Below are 24418 nucleotides of genomic sequence, written 5' to 3'. Positions count from 1 at the left end.
GTACCGATTTTGGGGTTAGTGTTAGGTGGTTTTTTTTTTTTTTTTTTTTTTTTTTTTAAGATTAGGGCTTTTTTTTTTTATTTTAATGGGCCGAAAAATAGCTGAATGCCCTTTTAAGTGCAGTAAAAGAGCTGAATGCCCTTTTAAGGGCAATGCCCATACAAATGCCTTTTTCAGGGCAATGGGTAGATTAGGCTTTTTAAGTAACGTTTTTTTATTTTGTGGATTTGTGGGGGTGGGGGTTTGTAATGTTAGGGGGGGGTTTGTCTTAATTTTTTTCAAAAGAACTGTTTACTTCAGGGCAATGCCCTACAAAAGGCTATTGGTAGTTTATTATAGATTAGGGTTTTATTTTGTGGTGTGTTTTTTTTTTTTTTTTTTTTTTTTTTTAAAGGGGGTATTAGAGTAGGAATAAATATTTTTTGGATAATTTCGTTTTATTTTTTGTAATTTTAGTTTTAATTTTTTAGCAATCTTAGGTATTTTTATTTTTAGTAAAGTTAGGTTTTTTATTTTTAGTAATGTTAGGTTTTATTAGTGTAAGTTTAGGTTTTATTTTTATTTCACAGGTAAGTTTGCATTTATTTTAACTAGGTAGTTAGTAAATAGTTATATTGTAGCTAGCTTAGGTTTTATTTTTATTTCACAGGTAAGTTTGTATTTATTTTTAAAGAGGTAGTTAGTTAATAATTGTAACTTTAATTTAGGTCTTTTATAATTATGTTAAAGTTAGGGGATGTTATATTTAAGGGTTAATAGTTTAATTTAGGTTGTTGTGATGTGCGGGCCGACAGTTTAGGGGTTAATAGGTTTAGTTAGTGTTGGCAATATTTAGGAATGGTGGTTTAGGGGTTAATAGGTTTAGTTAGTGTGGGCAATGTTTTGGAACGGTGTTTTAGGGGTTAATAGGTTTATTTAGTGTTTCAGTTAGCGTTGGCAATGTCGGGGACCGGGTTTTAGGGGTTAATAGGTTTATTTAGTGTTTCAGTTAGTGTCAGCAATGTCGGGGAATTGCGGTTTAGGGGTTAATAGGTTTAGTTAGTGTTGGCGATATTTAGGAACGGGGGTTTAGGGGTTAATAGGTTTAGTTAGTGTGGGCGGTTTTGGAATGGCATTTTAGGGGTTAATAGGTTTATTTAGTGTTTCAGTTAGTGTCGGCAATGTCGGGAAAACTGCGGTTTAGGGGTTAATAGGTTTAGTTAGAGTTGGCGATGTTTGGGAACGGCGGTTTAGGGGTTAATTGGTTTAGTTCATGTTGGCGATGTCAGGCAACTGCGGTTTAGGGGTTAATAGGTTTAGTTAGCTTTCTTTAGTGATTTAGTTGGTGTCGGCAATGTCAGAATGGTGGTTTAGGGGTTAATAGCTTTATTTAGTGATTTTGTTTCAGAAAAATTTCAGAATATGAATAATGGATCCGAAAATTTGGCTGAAAATTAAATTCGAACGAAACGCACATGTCTAATATATATATATATATATATATATATATCTAACAGTTCAGAGTTATATAGATAATATAATACAAATTTAGTAATACAGATACAGTAATGCTGAGTTATGTTTCTTGCAGAATTATAGTAGCATATAAAAAGTCATAATAACAGTTTGAAAAGATTAATAAATATACATATATATATATATATATATATATACATATATATCTGTATATTTATTAATCTTTTCAAACTGTTATTATAACTTTTTATATGCTACTATAACTCTGCAAGAAAACATAACTCAGCATTACTGTGTCTGTATTACTAAATATGTATTATATCTCTCTATATAACTCTGAACTGTTAGATCTATCTGTATGTTATAATTCTCAGTATATCATTAAACATCTTGTTATGTTATACTCTCACTATTGTTACTGCCCTCTATATGCTTCTGTCCCTTCTTAGAGTGCAGGGGTTATGTTACATCCCTTTGATGTCTAGAGTACACCAGCTGCACCTGTAGCACAGTATCCTGGTCTCTTCATGCATATTAATTGTTTTCCATCCACCTGCACAGTCTGAGCATGCTGCCAGCCTGGACAGTGTAGGGTTAATCCTTTCACACTGTGAAAACACGTGTGTTATTCATCACATTGTCATTGCTCCCTCCCTGAGCACCTACTATATAAAGTGGCTGAGGAAAGAGAGGAGAGAACAACACACACATCTCTCAGACTCTCACAGCTCTGCGGTACTCACAGCTTTAGACATGTCTGCGATTCCTCTGAACAGGATCCTGCCTCTAGGGTTCCTATTTCACCTGCTGCTTTTCTCCTTCATTTCTCTGTCCAGCTGCATGGAGTTCGTTGAAGATCCTAACAATCAGGGCAGAATCAGCCTGCAGCAGAGGCTGGGGAATCAGTGGGCAGTGGGTAAGTTACATACTGATATGTTTAGTGTGCATCAGACCAACAGGGGAGCAAAGTGGCACTGAAGAACACATGACAGGGACACTAGGTCACTGCCAAAGACAGCTAGCTCACACATTGCAGTGATTCCTTAATGGGTTAACGGGTCTGTCCCGCTAGTGGCTGATGAATGTGACAAATAATAGGTGAACAAGTTTTACTAAAGGACAAGATAACACAGATACATCAGTAGATGAATGGTTCTGTCTTACTAGTGGCTGATGATATTAATGCGTTTAATGGGTTAAATAAGTTTAATTAAGGGCAAAGCGTTTGATAAAACATATTTTATTCACCTGTCACAGTTATGTATTTAATGGTTTAGTTAGGCTCATCACAACAGAACTTTCTTATGGATCGAGAAGGGTTTGAAGCTAAAAATAACTAATATTTCAGTTAGCCGAATTAAAAAAGTTACTTACTGGAACATAGTTATTCTGCGACCTATATGCCTTGGGAAGTCTGAACTAAAGGGGGTATATAAGAAGTTACTTTTGGGCAGAACAAAAAAAAAACATTGGTAAGATAAAGTTCTCTTGAGTGATGTTTATTTGATGGAAACTGAGCTGCAAAGGTCAGACTTGCTTGAAAAAATTATATTATAAAATTAAATGATATATTTCAAGAAATATACTTATAAACAAAACAGTCCAGTTATTTAAAAAGGAGATTAACTTCAAACATCATTGTATAGAAAAAAGTATTAAGAAATTACACCCAACATAAATAGACTGATTTTTCCTGAAAATGATAAGATTAAATGTAAAGATCAAATAATATACACTAAATATGAAATTTGCAGACAACGTTTTAATACTTGTAATATACAATGCACAGTAGCAGGTGTAAAATGAAAGGTTGTAAATATTATGTGATAGTGAAAGAAAATTATTCTAAAAAATACTGTATGCAAATCTGTTATCTGTATTGAAAAAAAAAGGTTTCATTTGAAAAATCTGCTGATCTTTTTTGTAACATTACAGTTAGGGTAAACAAACTTTATAAAAAATCAAATAATACAATTATCACATATTCCATTTCTTAGTTTCACTGTTGCACCTTATTAAGTTATTTTAGTTTTTCTATTGTTATATTTCTAGAAATAGTTGTCTTGCATATTTTATTCTGGTGTCCCTAAAAATTAACTACTAATTCAATATCATGCTAATAATCAAGGATATTTATTAAATATTTCTGCATTTTCAATTTAGTTTGTATTTTTATTAATACATTTAATGTCAATATATTTTATTAATTTGAATAATGTTAATGCTAATTAATATATTTTGTCCATGACAAGTATTGCAACTTCTAGAAAAATGTGGATATTAAAGGGATATTCCAGCCAAAATTGGAAACCACATGGGTGCATTTCAGTATTGAACAGAAGCAATTTTGTAATATACATGCATTAGCAAAAATGCTTCTAATGAAAGCTATAGCTTTTTCATAAGTGTATTTAAGTATGCACCGTGCACCAGCATTTTAAACACAACAATTGTTTGGAGAGCCTAAGGTGCTTGTATCATCTGTTAATGACTTAATTTGTTAATTGCTGACATGATACAAGACCCACTGATGATCTGAGCAGCTTCAGTATATAAAATGCTGGTGCACTGAGAATATCTAGCTATGCAGCACGTGCATGTGCAGAGAAAAATGCTAACACTAAGTGATAACTTTTACTAGAAGCATCTTTGCCAATACGTGTACATTGAAAATGTTTCTATTCAAATATGCAATAAATCTATGTGCATTTATATTTTGACTGGAATGTCTCTTTAACTCAAAATAGGGTTCAGTGTTGAATTAGAATTGCTGACACAATGTATAACCCTTTTGCTTGTGGCTAGAAACACAGACATGACACAGGAGTCAGCCCAATGTAGAAGAAAAATGATTTCTGCCATTGACTTTGCCTTAAACTATATACCTGTAAATGGTACACATGTGTAGGCAGTGGTGTGGTGTGTATCTGTATTCCAAGCAGCAATGCTGTGGATGTGCGTATATCAGTTATGATATCCTGTGTTATACTCCAAGCAGTGGTAATGCTAGTGTATATGTACAGATATTTCCATGGTGTTGAAATCTTTAAATTTAATATGTAATAAACAGTATTTTTGTTCTACTATTACAACACTGCTGTTTAACATAATTAATTAGAATATTATAGGTTAAAGAGATAAAGTAGTGCAAAATAAACACAGAGCATTTCATTTGTCCAAAGCTATGTTTTAACATCAGCAACAGGGATAAACCCGGGGTTAGCAGCAGAGCTGCTGCAGGACTTTGTTGTGAGCAGGACATGGCTAGTGGTTATGTTCCTGATTGATGAGCCAGTCATGCATTCCAGCTCCTCAACACAACTTTACTTATGTGTTTCTCATTTTGCAGTGCTCATACAAACGTTAGAGACAATCATGAGTGCTATAATGAAATTGTTTTAATGATTTTTTTCTTAGTTTAACTACTTGGAGTTAATTTTAACCCTATATACCACACACCTGCACTGAGACTATATACAGTTCCATTCCAAATGTTCTATTTTTATCAGTGTCTTTTTCAGCACCTATATCACACTATAAATTATATAACAAGCAGTGTATATAACAAGTAATGGTGATGTTTATGTAGCAAGAACTGATATTATGTGTATTACATTGGTGATGTGTGTTGTATTCTGGTTATATAGACTGGTTCAGATGTGAATGTGCAGCATTTCTAGTATATATACTAAGCCGTGGTGCAGTGAGTGTGTATATGCCAAGAAAGAGGAAAGCGAGTGACAGTAATTAGCAGTGCTACAATGTTAATACTGCATGCAGTGGCACAGTGCGTATGCATATAATAGACAGTGCTGTCACACTTATTGAGTCACAGTTGATTATGTGTGTGAATTCTACAAGTAGAAGTAATGTATATAATAATACATTTTGTTATTACTTTTATTTGAAATGCGCCAGCAGATTCTGTAGAGTACTACAGGTGTACATGGGTACAGTAAATACAAGACAGGGAAGGCGGATTGCAGGGCCCAGCCCCCAGAGAATATATAATCAAGGAAAAAATGCGGGGCATATTTATATATGTGCAAAAATATGTAGTGTTAAAGGGCCATTATACACTCATTTTTTTCTTTGCATAAATGTTTTGTAGATGATCTATTTATAAAGCCCATAAAGTTTGTTTTTTTTAAAAATGTATAATTTTGCTTATTTTTAAATAACATTGCTCTGATTTTCAGACTCCTAACCAAACCCCAAAGTTTTATTTGAATACCGTCAGCTACCTTCTCCAGCTTGCTCCTGTTTGTGTAAAGGGTCTTTTCATATGCAAAAGAAGGGGGAGGGGGGTCTTATTTCCCACTTGCAGTGGGCTTTCAAGCTGCATTTTCAACAGAGCTAAACTGAAAGCTTCTAAGTGAGTTTTTAAACAATTTTATACTGGATTTTTATATCAGTATCTGCATCTTATTCTTTATAGTAGTGTCTATTACATGCAGTTATATGAAAATGAGTGTATACTGTCTCTTTAAGTTCACGTTCAAAGTGGCAGTGTTGTGTGTTTGTGTGTGTGTGTATATATAAAAACAGCAGACTGTGTAGTGGTGATGTGTGTGTATGTGTATATATTATTATTGTAAATTAATTGTAATTTTAAATGAGAAATCAAAATGCACTATCGGATCCCCCCTGGGAAACGTTGCCGTTCGCGAAATGTGAGTGACATACATGCTGTACATTGTAAACAGTATAAACAAAAAGTAACATATGTAGTTGCAACAATGATCACTGGGATTTAACAAGTAACACGTTGTAATGTAAAGCTGGAATAGTTAAAACATTGTATAGAAGTGACGGTATCATTGGCACATTTGAAACATACAGCTGAAGTGACAGCTGTCAAAATCTCACAAGCAATATGAATTAAAATATAATACGATTGTTTAGCCAATTGAATAGCGAGAATACTTTGGCATGTGTCTGGCAAGTGAGACGAATATGTCACTTCCGGTCTTTTGGGTGAACGGCGCGCAACCAAAGGGGGATTTAATGTGATCTGTGTTTGCTTGCAGACAGCTATCTTTGAGAAAGCAGCAAGCGAAACACGTCAGATGGCAGACTGGCTTAGACACAGCGGTATGTGACTGTGAGTTTATGTACTTGAACTTTTAATATACAAAATAAAATTTAAAGATCTTAATAAATAAATAGCCTCACTTATGTAAAGGGTTAATTTTACTATACTGGATAATCCTCAACTTCTCTGATATTTCACTCTTATTCTTATAGAGCCCCTGATTGTACAGCACAAACTGAGGAAGTGCTCTGAAATAGAGACATAAGCTAATTGCTAGTGGCACGAACTTAAGGCTAAGGGCTCGGTTTATCAACATGTTTGCTCCAGCTCACCTCTGGCGGGCAGCAATCCGCTGCCGGAATTTACCATTGCACGTGAGTGCTATTTTGCGCTTGTGTGCAACACCGCCCCCCTTGCCCGCGCACAGGCAATCACGCATACGCTGTCAGCATTTAACATTGCACAAGCATTTCTGGTGAAATGATTGTGCAATGCCGCCCCCTGTACATTAGCAGCCGCTAGCAGGGGGTGTCAATCATCCCAATTGTTGTCTGATTTGGATGATTGTGGTCCGCCACTTCAGAGGTGATGGACGAGTTAAGGAGCAGTGGTCTTACGACCTCTTGTTTCCGGCAATCTGGAAACATCAGGGGTAGATTGCAGCATTCGCTGCTTGGAAAATCTACCCCACTATGTGTAACCATAAAATATTTTAAATAATGATTCCCGTGCTATTGTATACCATGTATGTTATAGACAATAACATGTAAAAAACATTTTTGTTAAATGTATGGCGTTTTTATTTCCATATTTGGGTATTTCTGTCAGTTATTTTCCTAATCGTGTTTGGTGTGCTGAGAAAAAACAAGCTATGATTTGTGTGAATAAAACACCAAAAGTGCTAAGTTAAGTGCAGTAAGTATAACTTTGGTTTAGGGGTATGAAATGGCTCAGTGCTGAAGGAGTTAATATAGCAGCATGCATTTATCACAAACAAACATTTGTGAGATCAACGTGATGAATATTTTAATGTTGGATCCCGTTCTAACAAAATAAAGGTCAGTTTTAACAACAATTTTGGTTGGACCCTTTATCTGTGTACTTATCCAACCAGATACATGCACACAGCTCACTTCTTTATCAGGATTCCAGAACTCTATCACATTTTGTAGTCCTGGTTTGGAAGGTGGCTCTCACATCTTTGTTCCTCCTTCGTGGGTAACACTTAAAAACCCTCCCAGAAATGCCCAGGCATGCCCCTGGAACCCCACAATACAAGCCAGAGAATGAAAATAGGTTGCATGTATGGGAGATACTAGAAAATGTATTAGTAAAACATATATATGCATGTTTCTCTCACAAACCATTGGATTATCCTTATTGGGGATTTTTTAACTGCAAAGTCTTCAATCTTTCCCATTTGTATCCACTGCACTGTAGGGGCCATTTTCTTGCTTAGTTACTGTTGGCCATTATGTGCATCGTGCATATCAGATGACTCTCCAGCCATATTAAGTGGTCAAAGGAGCTGGTATGTATACATATACACTGACATGCTACACTTCTAGAAGATTTTATTTATTTTATTTATAAAATGTTTTACCAGGAAAAAAAATACAATGAGATTTATCTCGATTTTAAGTATGCCCTGGTATTTGCCAGCAATACATTACAAATTGTACAAAAAGTTACATATTCACATAATACACAGACACAAGGTAGATATAATTTATCTACTTTACAGGATTGATTTGTTTGTAAAGATTGAGAGACTTTTTTCAAGGATCTCAGGTTCCCAAAGGATTTTGTGTCTTCCGGGAGGTTATTCCACAGTTGAGGGAGCTCTGATGAGAACACCAACCGTCCAGCTTCCTTGTTGTAAAGGGGAATGGAGAATAGAGTGGAAGAAGAGGACTTAAGTTATAGGGTAGTGTGGAGCAGGGGTGAGCATACTGCTCAGATAGTGCAGGAGTTTCTCAGTAAAGTAGTTATAGACAAGGCAAGAGAGGTAAAGAAAGGGTCTAGAGTCAAGCGATAGACAGCTTAATTCTTTAACATATCACAATAATTTTTGTAATCACAGAACAAATTGGCATAACGAGGTATATAGAGTTGCATGTTTACTGAGCTGCATCTGAGGCACAGACACATACACAGTATCCCATAATAGATTGCTGGGATCAGCATTTGTTGCAAAATATGTTTCATAACCTCAAGATTTGGACAGCTTAGTGTCTAAAGTAATAGTTTAAACATGTGGTTTATATAGTTACTGAGCCAATAGCCCCTTTTACTCTGCTGGCAGACAATATTCCCAGCTAGGGAACCTGTCCTGACAAATTTGGAGCTAGCGAGACGGCATCCTCCACCCATCATTGCACAGGCAACCAGCTTTACAAGAGCAAGGTCTATCAATCATGACAGACAAATAAGTCTATTTAACTGCACCACTTATGAAAGTAGATGGTTTAAAGGGACATAACGGTGGAAAAACAAAAAACTGTAATGTGTTACAGCATTTTATTTCTGCACTTTTTGTTTGCATATAACTATGTGTTTAAAATCCTGCTCTAAAGCAGCAACATAGTTTTGGGAGCTAGCTGAACACATCTGGTGAGCCAATAACAAGATGTATATGTTTGCAGCTGCCAATCAACACCTTACACTATGCCACTATTCTTGAGTCTGCCTAGGTATGTTTTTCAACAAAAGATCAAGAAAAAGGAGAATGGTTCAATGCAACAAAAAAAAGGTTACTGCTTCCACTTAGAGTAATGTCCAGACAAGAACTAACATATACATTCCTTGTTAATCCAAGTAATAATTAAGTTGCAATAATATGCCTCCCTCTCTCTTTATGGCTGAGAGACCAAACAAGCGCTACCATTAATAACTTTTGTTTCTGTGTAATGCGCTATTCAATGACTTTGTTTAGCATATCCCCAAATTGCAGTGTGTGACCAGGTTACAAAACCGCGTTTATGAGAGCAATACAGACATAGCAAAGTCCGGCAGGTTTTAAAGATCCTGGTTACCAAACGAGTATCTATTGCCCATGTATACCATGCATACCTCCGCTCCCTCCAGTGCCCCAGTACCTCTGACCTGAATCCTCCTTGATCCTTCTGTGCACTGTTCCGGACCCCCGTCCATCCACACCATGCGGATTCAGCGTCTTCCGTATCGCCCCCTATTTTTCCTTTCAATAGGGTATGTACCCTCCATGTTTTAATTATTTCCAATAAAGAGATTTTTTACTCTGACAGCAACTGACATTTTGTTTATTTTTCAACAAAAGATACCAAGATAACGAAGTACATTTGAGTAGTAGTAAGTTGCAAAGTGTCTTAAAATTGCATGCTCTAAAATGCATTTACATCTTCATAATGGACATCTTAGGGGTAGATTTATCATAGTGCGAGCGGACATGATACAATGTAGCGTATCATGTCCGCTGCACATTGATAAATGCCGACAGCATACGCTGTCTGCATTTATCATTGCACCAGCAGTTCTTGTGAACTGCTGGTGCAATGCCGCCCCTGCAGACTCGCGGCCAATCCAGGGGGTGTTAATCAACCCAATCGTATTTCGATCAGGTTGATTTCTGTTCGCGGCTTCAGAGCAGGCGGGCAAGTTATTGAACAGCGGTCTTTAGACCGCTGCTTCATAACTTATGGTTCCGGCCAGTGGCGGCTGGTGACTTTTGAAGCTGGGGGAGCACTAGCCCCGCCCCTCAGATGGCTCCGCCCATTTTAATGTGCGTGTGTGTGTATATATATATATATATATATATACACACATACATACACACACTCTGCCAGTTACCTTAACACATCCTTAGGAACAAGGTGAGGGCAGTGTGTTATGTGTATTACTGTGTGTTGTTAAAGTTTGTGTGTGAGGTATGTACATAAATAAGCTGTGTTATGCACACAACACACACAACCACATATGCACACAACACACACACCAACATATGCACACAACACACATGCCCACATATGCACACAACACACACACCCACATATGCACACAACACACACATATGCACACAACACACACACCCACATATGCACACAACACACACACCCACATATGCACACAACACACACACATATGCACATAACACACACACATATGCACACAACACACACACATATGCACACAACACACACATATGCACACAACACACACACTCATATGCATGCATACCACATATATAAATATATATATAAAAATATATCACCCTTTAGTTTACTGTGGGACTTTTCATAGACCATGTATAACAAAAGACTGTTACAGACTGATTGCACTGCAAATTAGGATAAAAGTAATTTGAAATATTGAAGGAAACCCCACCAGCACAAGAAAACATGCTGCACTAGTAACTTGTGGTTATTAAGCATTTTTAATGTTTTTATAAACATTTGATTCCTGAATACTGTAGTTAAGTCATCATTCTATTAAAACAACATACCTTCCAATATTTCAAACTTCCAAAGAGGGACACCCTTTTAGAAAGTGTATATGTATGTATATATATATATATATGTATGTATATATATATATATATATATATATATATATATATATATATATATATATATATATATATACTAAGCAATTTTCACAGCATAACAACCATTTCTAACAGGAGCATAAGGGTTAAAAAAGCATGATGAGTTCTGCTGGGAGCCTTTATGTCCTGTCCTGCATGGCAGCACACATTATTTACAGCCCCCTCTTACCTCATTCAGTATCAGTGTAATAATTCTTCACACAAACACACACAGTACTACTACTGCCTGCCCTGGGGTGTTGGCTGAGACACGGACAACCTCTGCTGCTCTTGAGCTAATAAATAACCGACTACACAAATAAAATAACTGCTTAGATATTCCCACATACAGCGGAGGATAAATATCTGCTAAGAACTGCACATTCCAAAACCAAAGCACATTTTTATTGCCAGTGGCTGGTACATATAAGGGACCTTGCTGTCACAATGTGTATGAAGAGTTAATTCAGGATTAAACATGAAAATACTATATGGGTTACATAATTTGACTTTTATGGCGTCTCTATTAAAACTTTTTTTTTATTTAGTTTTTGTATTTCCATCAAAACTAAACACTTTAAGTATTGAGCAGTTGCCTGGAGGATATGTGCCAGAGAGCAGTGAAAACTGCAGGGATATCACAACAGCCAGGCTCAGCCGCTAAAGAGTTAGCTTAGTAAGGTCAGGTCAGGCAGTGACAGTCTCTCAAAGAAGAGTAGAGCTTCAAATATTGCTGTTTGCCACTCAAAAGACACTGCATTCTTTCTCCCTGCTCCAGCGCTAACTGCCTCTGCAGATACTCACAGACAGACTGTGAAGAAAAGCAGGGGTGCAGGAGAAGCAAAATGAAAAATGTCATGCCACGCTAACTGCCTGCTCTACATCAGTTAGCAGCAGGGTGCTCCTTAGGCTTCCAAAGGCTGGCTAGCACCAGCAGCAACAATTAGGATAAAGACAACACACCTTGTTAGTTGTTACAGAGCTCCTTTCCACTCAACGGCTATCTCCTCAATGAGATTTTCGCGCCGTTGAGGGGGAGGAGCCTTGTGAGGGCAGTCACATGACGCTAGTAGCGTATCAGAGGTGAGACTCACCCATGACAGGCAGACTGGGAGGAGCCAGAGCACAGGCTGAAGTCAGCTCGCACACTTCAGCCTGTGCGAATAGGGCTCAATTACTAGTGCCGGGCTGGGAGGAGCAACGCCTGCACAGTGATGCATAGAGATCACTGTGCAGGATAGGGTTTTGCTTGATCGCACGTGCGATCAGTGTGACAGTGTCTGGTCTGGTGTGCACAGTGCGCGCACTCGCGCAGTGAGACTCAGCAGCCCGAGGAGGAGATGCTAGTGACTGATGCGGTCGCCTGGGTCCTAGCTCCCTCCTGCTTCAAGTTCAATCTATCTTGACTAGTTGACTTACTACTATAATGGTAAATGGTGTGGTACTGCTGTACCGGTCCTACAGCCTACAGGATGAGCTAGTAAACAGAGCCTACATCATGTTTAAACAATATAATAACACACACACTAATTAAAAAAAAAAAAATAAAAAAAAAAAATAAACAAATTTTTTTTTGGCTGATTATTTTTTTTTTTTTTTTGGCTCAATTTTTTTTTCCTCCTTGCCCCCTGGGGGGTTCACGTATGAATGTGCACAACTGGAGGAGCCTCCACTGGTTCCGGCGAGCCTAAAGGCTTGTGCAGAAACAGGGGCATCAAGCTTGATACGGAAAAGTTAATTGCCATTGAGACATTTGTGCTTCTTGTGTCACCCAGGCAAATGCTGCTTGGTCTATTATATAGTAGGTCCTGGTGTTTCAAAGGATATATTATAGGATAAATTTACTTTGAGGAACACATGGTTGTGAAGTATATGTTTCTGGGTCTTTGTGTATGTGTAAGTTTTTTGACACTTGGGTGATCATAAGCAATGGCACATATCTTGCTAAAGAACTGCTTATTTGTAGTTATGTTTATAAAAATAATACCAGTGTGACCGCTTATTTTAAAAGAATGGAGGCTGCTGGTATTTTGCAACAGTTGATTAGTGTGTAACAGTTCTTCTACAGAAGGAATCTATCTGTGGTGTGTTGACTAGGTGGTGGTTTACTTTACTTCAGGACTTTACAAATCCAGACAGCCAGAGAACAATGGATCCTAAAATTCAATTTTGGACTCTTAATTTTGTGTTCTTCTACATACATCATGGTATAAAATAATTTGCTGTCTCATGTCCTGGCTTTATCTATTGCACTTCAGATGTCATCCTTACTCCATAGTGTCTTTATTTTAATTTAATCACATAAGTGCACATGCAAAACCTCTTATCCATACAGTACAAATACACATAATTCTTACTGGCACCTATACGTTTGTGGAGGGACTTGTTGTAAAGGTGAGATCATGTTGAAATTAATTGGGCATCAGTTCACCTTTATTTTCCTGCATTTCATTAGTGAGCGTTCCTGCTATAAACATGTACAGTTGTATGAAGTGCCCAGTGTATGATGTCTCGCACATCCAAATCAAAACGCTAGCAACATGGAAAAAATAAAATGAAAAGGTTTAAATGTTTGTAGCAAATCATAAAATATTTGCCTGTCTGTTTTGTTCTATCCAGCTAGACTACTTGACAGAGCACAAGGTGTTTCCAGGGGGCTGACTGTTGGCGTTCTAGCGGTGTGACTGCTATTTTTCACCTACACTTAGTTCACAGGATCCATAGAGTCTTTATGAATCCAACATGTTGGACCTATCTGATATTGTGGTTGTCTCACTTTTTCAAAGCTGACAAGGGTCTTTTATTTTTTACAGGTGTTAATTTGGACTGTTTAATAGAGGGAGCTTTATTTGTTTTATATTTTTTTTGTTCTGTAAGTTTGGGAAGGGTTTTTGTGCATTGATAGCCATTCTGATATGTTTACTATAACTTTAAATATGCAATTTGAAACTAAAATGGTTACTTTTCAATTTCTAAATGCTAAATTTAAAGGGACACTGAACTCAATTTTTTTCTTTCGTGATTCAGAGCGTGCAATTTTAAGCAACTTTCTAATTTACTCCTATTATCAAATTTTCTTCGTTCTCTTCCTATCTTTATTTGAAAAAGAAAGCATCTAAACTTTTACTTAGGTTCAGAACTCTGGACAGCACTTTTTTATTGGTAGATTAATTTATCCACCAATCAGCAAGGACAACCCAGGTTGTTCACCAAAAATGGGCCGGCATCTAAACTTACATTCTTGCATTTCAAATAAAGATACCAAGAGAATGAAGAGAATTTCATAATAGAAGTAAATTAGAAAGTTGCTTAAAATGTCATGCTCTATCTGAATCACGAAAGATAAAAAAAATTGTGTTCAGTGTCCCTTTAACTTTTGAATAAGGTGCATTAAATATGTTTTTGTGTGGCAAACTCTAGAGGATTGACATGGGAGCCTACATATTTATTACCTTCAAAGAAAATCCATAATTGTGGATTCTGATTTGGTTTAGCATGCTCTGAATTGCTTTTAATCACTAATAATATTAATCCATCACTTCTGGTCCCTTTAATAGTGTAATTAAAATTAACAATCAATTAATAATCCGTGAGTCATTTCTGAGCAATTTGTCCTAACGCCTTTGTGTGTGTTACCAAGATCTGTGAGCAGCGATTAGTCATAGAATAGCAGGGGTGATGATCTTTTTAAATAGATCCTTCACATAGACCTTGTCTTCAATTTAAAACTATAGGTGAAAAAAATGTTGTCTGTACAATACTGACTAAACTGTTTTCAGTTATTATTTTTCCTGATTACTCCATCCAATGACATCTGTAGATACATGGGGCAATGCGTATGTAAATACTTGCTCAAGCATACCAAACAATACAAGTTAGAATCATGTGCCCTTCAAAGGTTTCTCATATAAACTTTGTCTTAAAAACATATTGACTAAACAACTGAAGATTTAGGGCTAAATTAGAAGTGAAGCACAAGCAATAAGGGGTTTATCACGAGGGTTTGCGCTTATCTGGCTTACTGCTGGTTTTACAAGTTTGAACGAAAACGCGATCGCGGGTGCACAATCTCGATTTACACTAGAATCATCACCCGCGACTTCAGAGCTCTGGTTAAAAGTACAGTTACACTCGCAATAACACTGTCTAATAAAAATTATATATATATATATATATATATATATATATATATATATATATATATAAAAATTGCACTTAAAAGTTATAAGGGCTTAAAGATATTAGGTCTCAAGTGTTAGAAAGAAGAAAAGAAAAAAAGCCAGCAAAGGGCTTTAATGTAGAGATGCATACATATACATGTCTAACTAATGGTGTGTGTATGTATGTATGTATATGTGTGTGTAGATATATGAATGCATTCATGTATTTATATGTGTGTGTGTGTATATATATATATATATATATGTATTACCACTTAGATAAGATAGGATTGAACAAAAATACTAGTCAATCAAAGAGGGACACAGGCTGCACTTAGTTTTCAAAAGCTTTATTACTGTGAATCTCCAAATAAAACAGGCAAATCAGGTCGTCTATTCTCCACCCTAATTCCTAGTTGCAAAGTTGAAAACACCTTACAAACACACACACACACACACACTTCCAGACTCAGCTAGCTCATAGGATAAGTGTCATATACATAGTAGCTCTTCTGTTCACAAGAGAGTGAAGAATCACCTATTGTACATTACTGTCACTCAGTATTATCACATATGAACAGAGAAATATTGTTACCAACCAATACACAATAAAAAGTATGGGGCCCCAGTACTGAAACTGTCAATGTTATTACTGAATGTCCATATCCCAGGCTCATAAGTGTTAATACACGCTCTGGTTTAAGTTTGAACTTTCCAGTATGCTTATTCAGTGCTACAGTTCTTATTGCTTCGAGCATAGAATCAAAGCAGACTTTATATACACCACAGTTCACATGTATTGATTAATCCACACCGTGAATCGGAACAATTTAAGTATTTGACATATGTCCATAGAGGAGGGACGCACTATGTACACTGTCCGGACAGAACCAGGCTGTCTTTCAAATTACCGCAAGACTTATTAGCACAACCAGTGTAAGATTACAGGTACCTGTTTCACAGACGAATCGGTGTATAGATCCTTTGATTTTCGGCTGGCTTTTTTCACTTGCTACCTGACAGTGTGCGCTTCAGTGTCCTCCTTTGCTCCGAGTCTAGAGAGTTCCGTTTTTGGCTGATCACCTCACGTGCATCCTCAGTCATGACGTGTTTCTCCCCTCCCACATAGGGCTGAGTATTGGGGCTTCGTCAGATGTGATCCTAAGGGGCTGTGTGCCGGACTTTATGCTTCTATTGGCTCTTAGGTCCGCCCCCTTCTTCAGCATTAGCTTTGTGACAGCTTTATTGTGGTTAGTTATCTGATCGGGTATTAACCTGCAACAATTGGAACTGGCCATTGAGTGTTAATTATTTACATATTTACATTAAACATACTATGGTAAGTTACTTAGTTCAGTTGTCTCATTCAGACACGCATTCACCTTTACTTTTTGCAACTCTTGCATTGTATTCTTTATATAGATTCCCTTTTTAGGGGTATAGTAAGGATAGACTGTTGCTTTTTCAAAATCTCCTTACTTTTCCTCTTTTGACAACATTATCAACATACTTTTGATAGCAATAGTAATACTTTAAATCACATATCTCTTAGCTTACTTCCAATATTATCATGTCATAGATGTTCACTATTTACCTAATCATGATATATTTGTCAGAGAGTGCTCCTGTATACACATTTACCTTAATGTTCTTAATACCTTATTAATCCATCATTAAAGAGTTTGGCTTTTGCCAGTTCATCCTTTCACAGAAAACATACATATTCTATTTTTTCATTCAAGCCTATTGGGCTGAAAGTATTTAATCTAAATATCCATCTAGATTCATGTTGCAAAATGATTCTGTCAAGATTTCCACCTCTTCTATTCTGTTTTAACTGTTCAATGCCCATAATTTTCAATTTTGTGTGATCTGAGTTATGGTGAGATTTGAAGTGCCTCGCTATGGGGCTGTCCTTGTCCTCATTCTTAATGTCATCCCTATGTTCACAGATTCTGCTTTTTAACTCAATAGTAGTTTTACCTACATAGAATTTGGGGCAGTTAAGTAGGTATAGGACATTTTTGGAGGTACACAAAATTCTCTCCCTTACAATGTATGCTTTACTCCTAGTTGGAGTGCAAAATGTGACAGATCTTTTAACATATGTGCAGTAGACACAGTGTCCACAGGGTACACTTCCTACCTGATGTTGTGCAGCTGTTAGCCAACTGATAATTCAGACGTTGAATTAGATACACAACCAAAAAATATCAGAGAAACCTTACAGACAAGACTCCCTTTAGGAGGAGGACAAGGCATGGGGGGGGGGGGGGACGGAAGAGGGGAAGATGGGCACTCCTACAGACGGCCAAGACAGAGAGGCAGAGGGGGGAGGTACCGACAGTACAGACAGAATCAGACCAACAGAATGACAGCGAGAAATCAGAAGAACGAATAGTTGAATCTGATAGCCTTATAAAAGACAGTAAACAGAAGGCCAATGAACTAATGGTTATTAACTTATCCTCAGCAAAACTGAACTTGGCACATATTGAACTACTTAAAAAAGGCTTAACCTTCTGTCCCAGCTCTTCACTAGACAAGTTTGAGTTTGTAAAAGATTTAAACTTATATGCAAGAAAAATTGTATTTAAAAAAAAATGTGGAAATACAAAGGAATCTCAATATTTCTGAATCAGATATGTCAGCATTAGAAGATTTAGTTTTTTTGCTGGGAGACCAAGATGATAGGCAAACACAAAAGGAACACCCTACTAAAACAGGGTTCAGACCAAAATCAAAATTTATGCCCCAATTATCTTTGTCCCCCAGCATCCAAACTTTTGTAAAATGTGTGGAAGCTGACATAAACAGAATAGGTGTACCAGGGATTGTCAGTGACAATCTAAATAAAAGCAAAAGAGCGGCCCTGCAAGAATTAAGAGGAAAAATCTAGTGTTCAAGCCGTCTGATAAAGGCGGCAATATTGTAATCCAAGATCAAACCTTCTATGTACAGGAGGCTAAGAGACAGTTATCTGTCCAGGAACAATATGAAAAAGTAGACCATCAGATTTATGAGAGGTCCTGTAATGAATTGATCTTTCTCCTAAATAAAGCTAGAAATGATGGCCTAATAAATATAAAGGAACATCAATCTTTGATAAATCCCTACCCTGTGTTACCAACCTTCTACTGTATACCGAAGGTGCACAAAAATGTAAAATGTCCACCTGGTCGCCCGATAATCTCGGGCATTGGTGGTCCGACCGAAGGTATCAGTAGATATGTTGACTATTTTTTGCGTCCATTCCTTGAATCCCTGTCCTCCTATATTAGTGACACAGGAGATGTTCTTAAGAAACTGGATAAAATTACAGTAGAGCAAGATTTGCTCCTGGTAACTCTGGATGCGGAATCCCTGTATTCTTCGATCCCCCATGAAGCAGGGTTAAATGCAGCAAGATATTTTCTTGAGCTGAGAGGGGAAGAATACAGGGAAAACACAGAATGGATAATTTGCCTGTTAGAGTTTGTCCTAAAAAACAACATCTTTTCTTTTGATGGCAAACTTTTCAGACAACTCAGAGGAACTGCCATGGGTGCAACATGCGCACCTACGTACGTACAAAAACAAAATATGTTTTCCACGAACTTTCAAAATGGGTCGACAGGCATGTCGTACTCTGGTTACAGTTCGTGGACGACATATTAATCCTTTGGAAAGGAGATGAAAAGTCTGTTTGTGATTTCGTTGATATTTTAAATAATAATGATCTGAATCTGTTTCTCACATACAGCATCAGTACAGAAAAGGCCAATTTTCTGGATTTAAACATCCTGAAACAGGATAATATACTACATACAAATATTCATCGCAAAAAAACTGCGACAAATAGCTTGCTTGAAGCAAGTAGTCACCACCTTGAGCCCCAGAAAAAATGTGTACCTATTGGCCAATTTCTTAGGTTAAAATGATGTTGTTCCTCAACAAAGGTTTTCGAAGAACAAGCACAACTAATGGCAGAAAGATTTTTAGCCAGAGGCTATTCAAGGAAAGTAGTGAAAAAAGCGTGGGTTAGAGAGGAAAACATCAAGAAATGATTTACTGTATTCTAGAAAGAAAACAACAAATAAGGATACACAGGTGAGGTTAATTACACAATATAACTCTCACTGGCATAAATTGAGACATATTCTTAATAGCCATTGGCATATCCTGTCTGAAGATACATCACTTCGGGGATGCATATCTGAATACCCATTATTAACAGCAAGAAGGGCTCCAAGCATCAAAGACATGTTGGTACACAGTGAATTTAAAAGAGATGGGACCAGAAATTGGCTAACAGCTGCACAACATCAGGTAGGAAGTGTACCCTGTGGACACTGTGTCTACTGCACATATGTTAAAAGATCTGTCACATTTTGCACTCCAACTAGGAGTAAAGCATACTATGTAAGGGAGAGAATTTCGTGTACCTCCAAAAATGTCCTATACCTACTTAACTGCCCGTGCCCCAAATTCTATGTAGGTAAAACTACTAGAGAGTTGAAAAGCAGAATCCGTGAACATAGGGATGACATTAAGAATGAGGACATGGACAGCCCCGTAGCGAGGCACTTCAAATCTCACCATAACTCAGATCACACAAAATTGAAAATGATGGGCATTGAACAGTTAAAACAGAATAGAAGAGGTGGAAATCTTGACAGAGATCAAGTGCGCAGGCACGAAACATGTATGCAACATTCTTGTTCACTCTGTGAAGTGATTTTGTATTTTTATCTACCATGCTACGGTTTTCCTGTTTTTAACATGGATTAATAAATTTGATATATTTTTACTTTATTGCGGTCTGAAGGTGTTTTTGCTCTTTTCCACACTTTTTTCAATTTACTTATTTTGGTATCCAGCCAGTACCTGTGAAAGTTGCATTCACACCGACCGCTTGTTCTCACTCTCCATTGTGCCGTGATAAGGTCAAAGGTCATAACGGAACACGCTGAAGACTAAGGTGAGAGGAGGATTTTGGCGCTTTCACTAAGACTTTGTATTTATATATATATATGGGCATTATAGCCCTTTGCCGTCCAGTAGATGAAAACATGTAAAAGCATATTTATGCAATATTAATTTTTAATAAAGGTTTTAACTATGTATTTACCATAAATATTTGACATTCCAATGTTCTGCACATAGCAGAATATGTTCTATATATATTCTTATAAATAATATATACATTTTTATAAATATTTATACCTATAAAGGTATAAATATATATTTGTGCAAAATAGCTTCAGATATATGTAGAAATATTTATGTATAAATAGAACATATTCCGTTATGTAAAGAACATTGGAATATGAAATATTTATATGTTTTTGTTGATTTAGCGCAAATAAGAATATGCAATCGTGTTTGCACAAGAGTGGGGTGTTAGGGGTTTTTTCCACTTTTTTTTTTCTCCATTGACTTCTATGGGGGAATACGTTAAAGCGCACATGCAATATTCTTGCTTCAAATTTTTGCACTAAGGCGGGTTACCACTTGTGCAAAAACAATTTGCTTTCAACTTGTAATATGAGCACAACCTGACTAGCGCAAAAATCTTAATTGTAGCGCAATTAATGCTCAAGCTGAAGCGTTAATTAGTGCTTAACTTGTAATCTAGTCCTTAGTCGGTCTTCCTTTACTCTCTCTGCCACACACAATGGATTTTAACATTTTAAATGTTCTCATATAGGTTGTAAGGGCAATATGCAACCCAATTGCAGATTCAAAGAGATAAACATGGTATTCTTGGAAAGAAAGTTGTTCCCAGTCACTGCTATACACACTGTAAGAAAAAATTTGCAAAAATGTTACCTTTAGGGGTACAACAGCTTGTCACTGGGGCAGTACCCTTAAAGGTACACCTGCTATACCCTTTAACATGGGTACATATTGGTACCCTTGCAGATTGTACCTTTCGTAACTAGATTGGACCTTTGTGCTATGGTTATGGTATCATAATGTACCCTTAAACAATGGTGCATATTTGGCCTTTTAAGGGTACTGCCACAGTGGCAAGCATTTGTACCTCATGATGGCAAATTTGAACTCAACACAGCATATTAAAATGCTGTTCCATCAAATGTATTATATAACATTCAAATATGCATTAATTTTATGTGTACTTTTTCAGACACTATTACAATATTACAACAGCCGCACTGCAGTTTAGGGTGACATGCCACATAAAACATAAATATATAGAAAATAACATAATAATAAAATATAACTCTAACGAAAGGAAGGGTGAATTGTCACTCTATGCAAAATATATGCAAATTAGTCTATTTCCCCAATACACATTTTGGTGATGAACCTTCTACCAATAGATGACGCTGTGGCATGTAACACAATGTCCATGTATGTGACTGGGGAATGGTTACAATTTTATTGTTTTAAAAACAGGTTCTTAAACAGCTCTTGTTTATTTTATAGAGTTTATAATGAAAAATTGTCTCTCCAATTTTAGTTAATACATTTGCTTTATCTTTAAGAATTATCATATTGATGCTCTAAATATAAACATTACAATGTTACAACCAGCAACACAGTATCATTGAAGATATGGGTTATTAAGTATTTTTTGTTGCTTTGACCACCTCTCTCGTATTACCAACAACCATTGAACATTAAAGGGACACTAAACCCAAAAATTTGCTTTCATGATTCAGGTAGAAATTAGAGAATGCAATTATAAACAACATTCTAATTTACTTCTATTACATAATTTGCTTCATTCTTTAGGTATCGTTTGTTGAAGAAATAGCAATGTAAATGGGTGAGCCAATAACACAAGGTATCTATGCGCAGCCACCAATCAGCAGCTGCTGAGCCTATTTAGATATGCTTTTTCAACAATGGATATCAAAAGAATGAAGCAAATTAGATAATACAAGTAAACTAGAATGTTGTTTAAAATTGCTTGCTTTATCTGAATGAGGAAAGAAAAAAATTGAGTTTCATATCCATTTAATTATTTTGCTGTACAACATGTATGTTGAATTCATTTTTGGTGACTGCCAGTTATGTGTTCAATTAATAATTGAGGTGCACAAATTATATGGACTTGCAGGGTTTCGCAGCCTTAAAGTGCCATAAAACAGGTTGAGATCTGTGCATATCCTAAAAGAGCTAATTAATTTAAAATAGTTTGCATAAAAAAAAAATTAAAAATTGCTGGCAAGTATTTTAAAATAATTTTCAAATATAAGCAAAATGAATTACATAGCTAAACTGCCTGGAGCAGCTAACTCCACCCCTCTTATTAGTGTTTAGACACAGACATTGTATTTTAACTGAGCTCACAGCTTCTAGGCATGCTCCAGCAGATAATCCCTATTAACTTTTGCATTTTACCAAAAGAACAATAAACATAGATACAGCCATAAAAGGAATTGTGTGGGGGGAGTTAGAGCTTTACAATTCAGAAACTAAAAAGAAAGGGTAATGGCGAGGCACTGCAGTATAAATTTGCAGGTAAAGTAATTTAAGTGCATATTATATTATATTGTCTCTCTCCCAACTTGTTTTATGTCCCTTTAAACCACCCATCCTGCTCAACCTATTAGTCACACAAGTAATTGTACCTTTTTGGAGGGATTAAATGGTACAGACATGGACCCTTTGACAATTGGAAAAATATTTGTACCTTATTTACCGCTAAATGCTACATATTAGTTCCTTAAGGTGTAATTATATTGAGGGTACAACCACAGCAGTTTTACCCTAAGTGTTCACAAACATACCCCAACCGTACCCATTTTTCTGACAGTGCACTGATATAGTTCTGATGTTTTATCTTTACTTGTTCTCTAAGCATAGGTATCCATGCCCTTTTTTTTCTTAATTATTGTCTTCTTTTTTTCTGGATGTGTCAGGTGAAATTATTCTCCATATTGGTGCATAAGGGTATGTGACAGGAGTGTGGGACAATTACTGTAAACACCTGCATTGTTAACCAGCTTCTAGGGAAATAACATTTTGTATAAACGCCCACCCACATGTCAAGTATGAGGATTGCACCAAATACAGGTGGCTGCTTTTATCATACAGTCTTTCTATGTGTGTGTGTGACTCACTGGACTATAAACATGCCACTAGATTTGTATCATTTTCTTGGCCATTTGTCTGACAATGGGATATTCTGACCCCAAAATGTTTTAAGCCTATTGAGTTCTGAGCTTGTGGTTACATTTCTGTTATGCACCCTGGTATTTTGGCTCCTATGCCAATATACACAGATTTAGGTGGTTCTGAAGAGAGCTTGATCAGGGCTGCTCCCTGGTTTTGTGGTTGCTGGGAGGGTTTGGCCGAGGAGGAGGGTTCTGTGATTGCAATATAAGATATAACACACCTCTGAATACATCTCTGCACTAAAAGTTGTAATTGTATTTTATTTAACTTATGTTGTTGGTAAATAAAAATAAGATGAAGCCATTCAACAGTCTGTGTGGTTTCAGTTATTAGTTGTGAGGTCAATAGTATAAGTGTGATTTACTTCATATAATGCACAACACTGCTAACCACACATATTGATACAGCACAAACACAATCATATGAAAAACACTTCTACTGCCAACATCTTTACAACAAGTAATTGACCAAACCTCATGCAATCAAATAAGCACTAATGACTGTGTGTCAAAAATCAAATGTTAGATGTACCCCTCAGACAAATAGTTTAACTGAAGTAAGCTAATCTTTCCGCTTGGAACATTGCTGAAACAGTCTGCAATGATAGGATATTACTTTATAAAAACTGGTTCTGTACTCTTCAGTAATGCCATTTTAACTTCTGTATTTAGCGCATATATATATATATATATATATATATATATATATAAACAACAAGGTACAATAGTTACACTAGGTCTAAAGGAAAGAGTGAAACCCAGTTGCATACATTCTGCCCCAAATATAAGAAGAAAATAACTGGGGCTTAACACTTACAATTTGCCTCATACAGGGGCTGGAGTAAGCTTAATTTGACGCTTTTCTTGTTTTCCAGACCTTAAATAGATACATTTTCCTTTATTACCTCTGGGAACACAGAGAATTAGTTTTAGCAAATGTTTTAAAAGTGTTTTTATGATTTTACAAACCCAAGTCTAATCTGCTTATTACCCCATGGTGGTTATCTGGTCTCCGATTTGCTTTCATCAAGTTTTATGCTTTTGCATTAACCATAACAGCACTGCCTCTTATTTCCTT

At 36.5% G+C, this 24418-nt stretch overlaps 1 protein-coding gene across 1 annotated transcript in view; it reads left to right on the top strand.

Moving 5' to 3' along the window:
- Positions 1–2174: 2174 nt before the first annotated feature.
- The window catches only part of LOC128665125 (bombesin), a 39323-nt gene continuing 17079 nt past the window's right edge, over positions 2175–24418 (top strand). The window contains exon 1 of the mRNA XM_053719870.1: positions 2175–2371. Within this exon, the coding sequence (XP_053575845.1) occupies positions 2209–2371 (163 nt within the window). The 5' untranslated portion in view covers positions 2175–2208. The remainder of the gene's footprint in view (positions 2372–24418) is intronic.

The sequence above is a fragment of the Bombina bombina genome, chromosome 6, assembly GCF_027579735.1.
Source record: "Bombina bombina isolate aBomBom1 chromosome 6, aBomBom1.pri, whole genome shotgun sequence".
Lineage (NCBI taxonomy): Eukaryota > Metazoa > Chordata > Amphibia > Anura > Bombinatoridae > Bombina > Bombina bombina.
The sequence above is the reverse complement of the archived record's forward strand: the minus strand, read 5'-3'. Positions and strand labels throughout refer to the sequence as shown.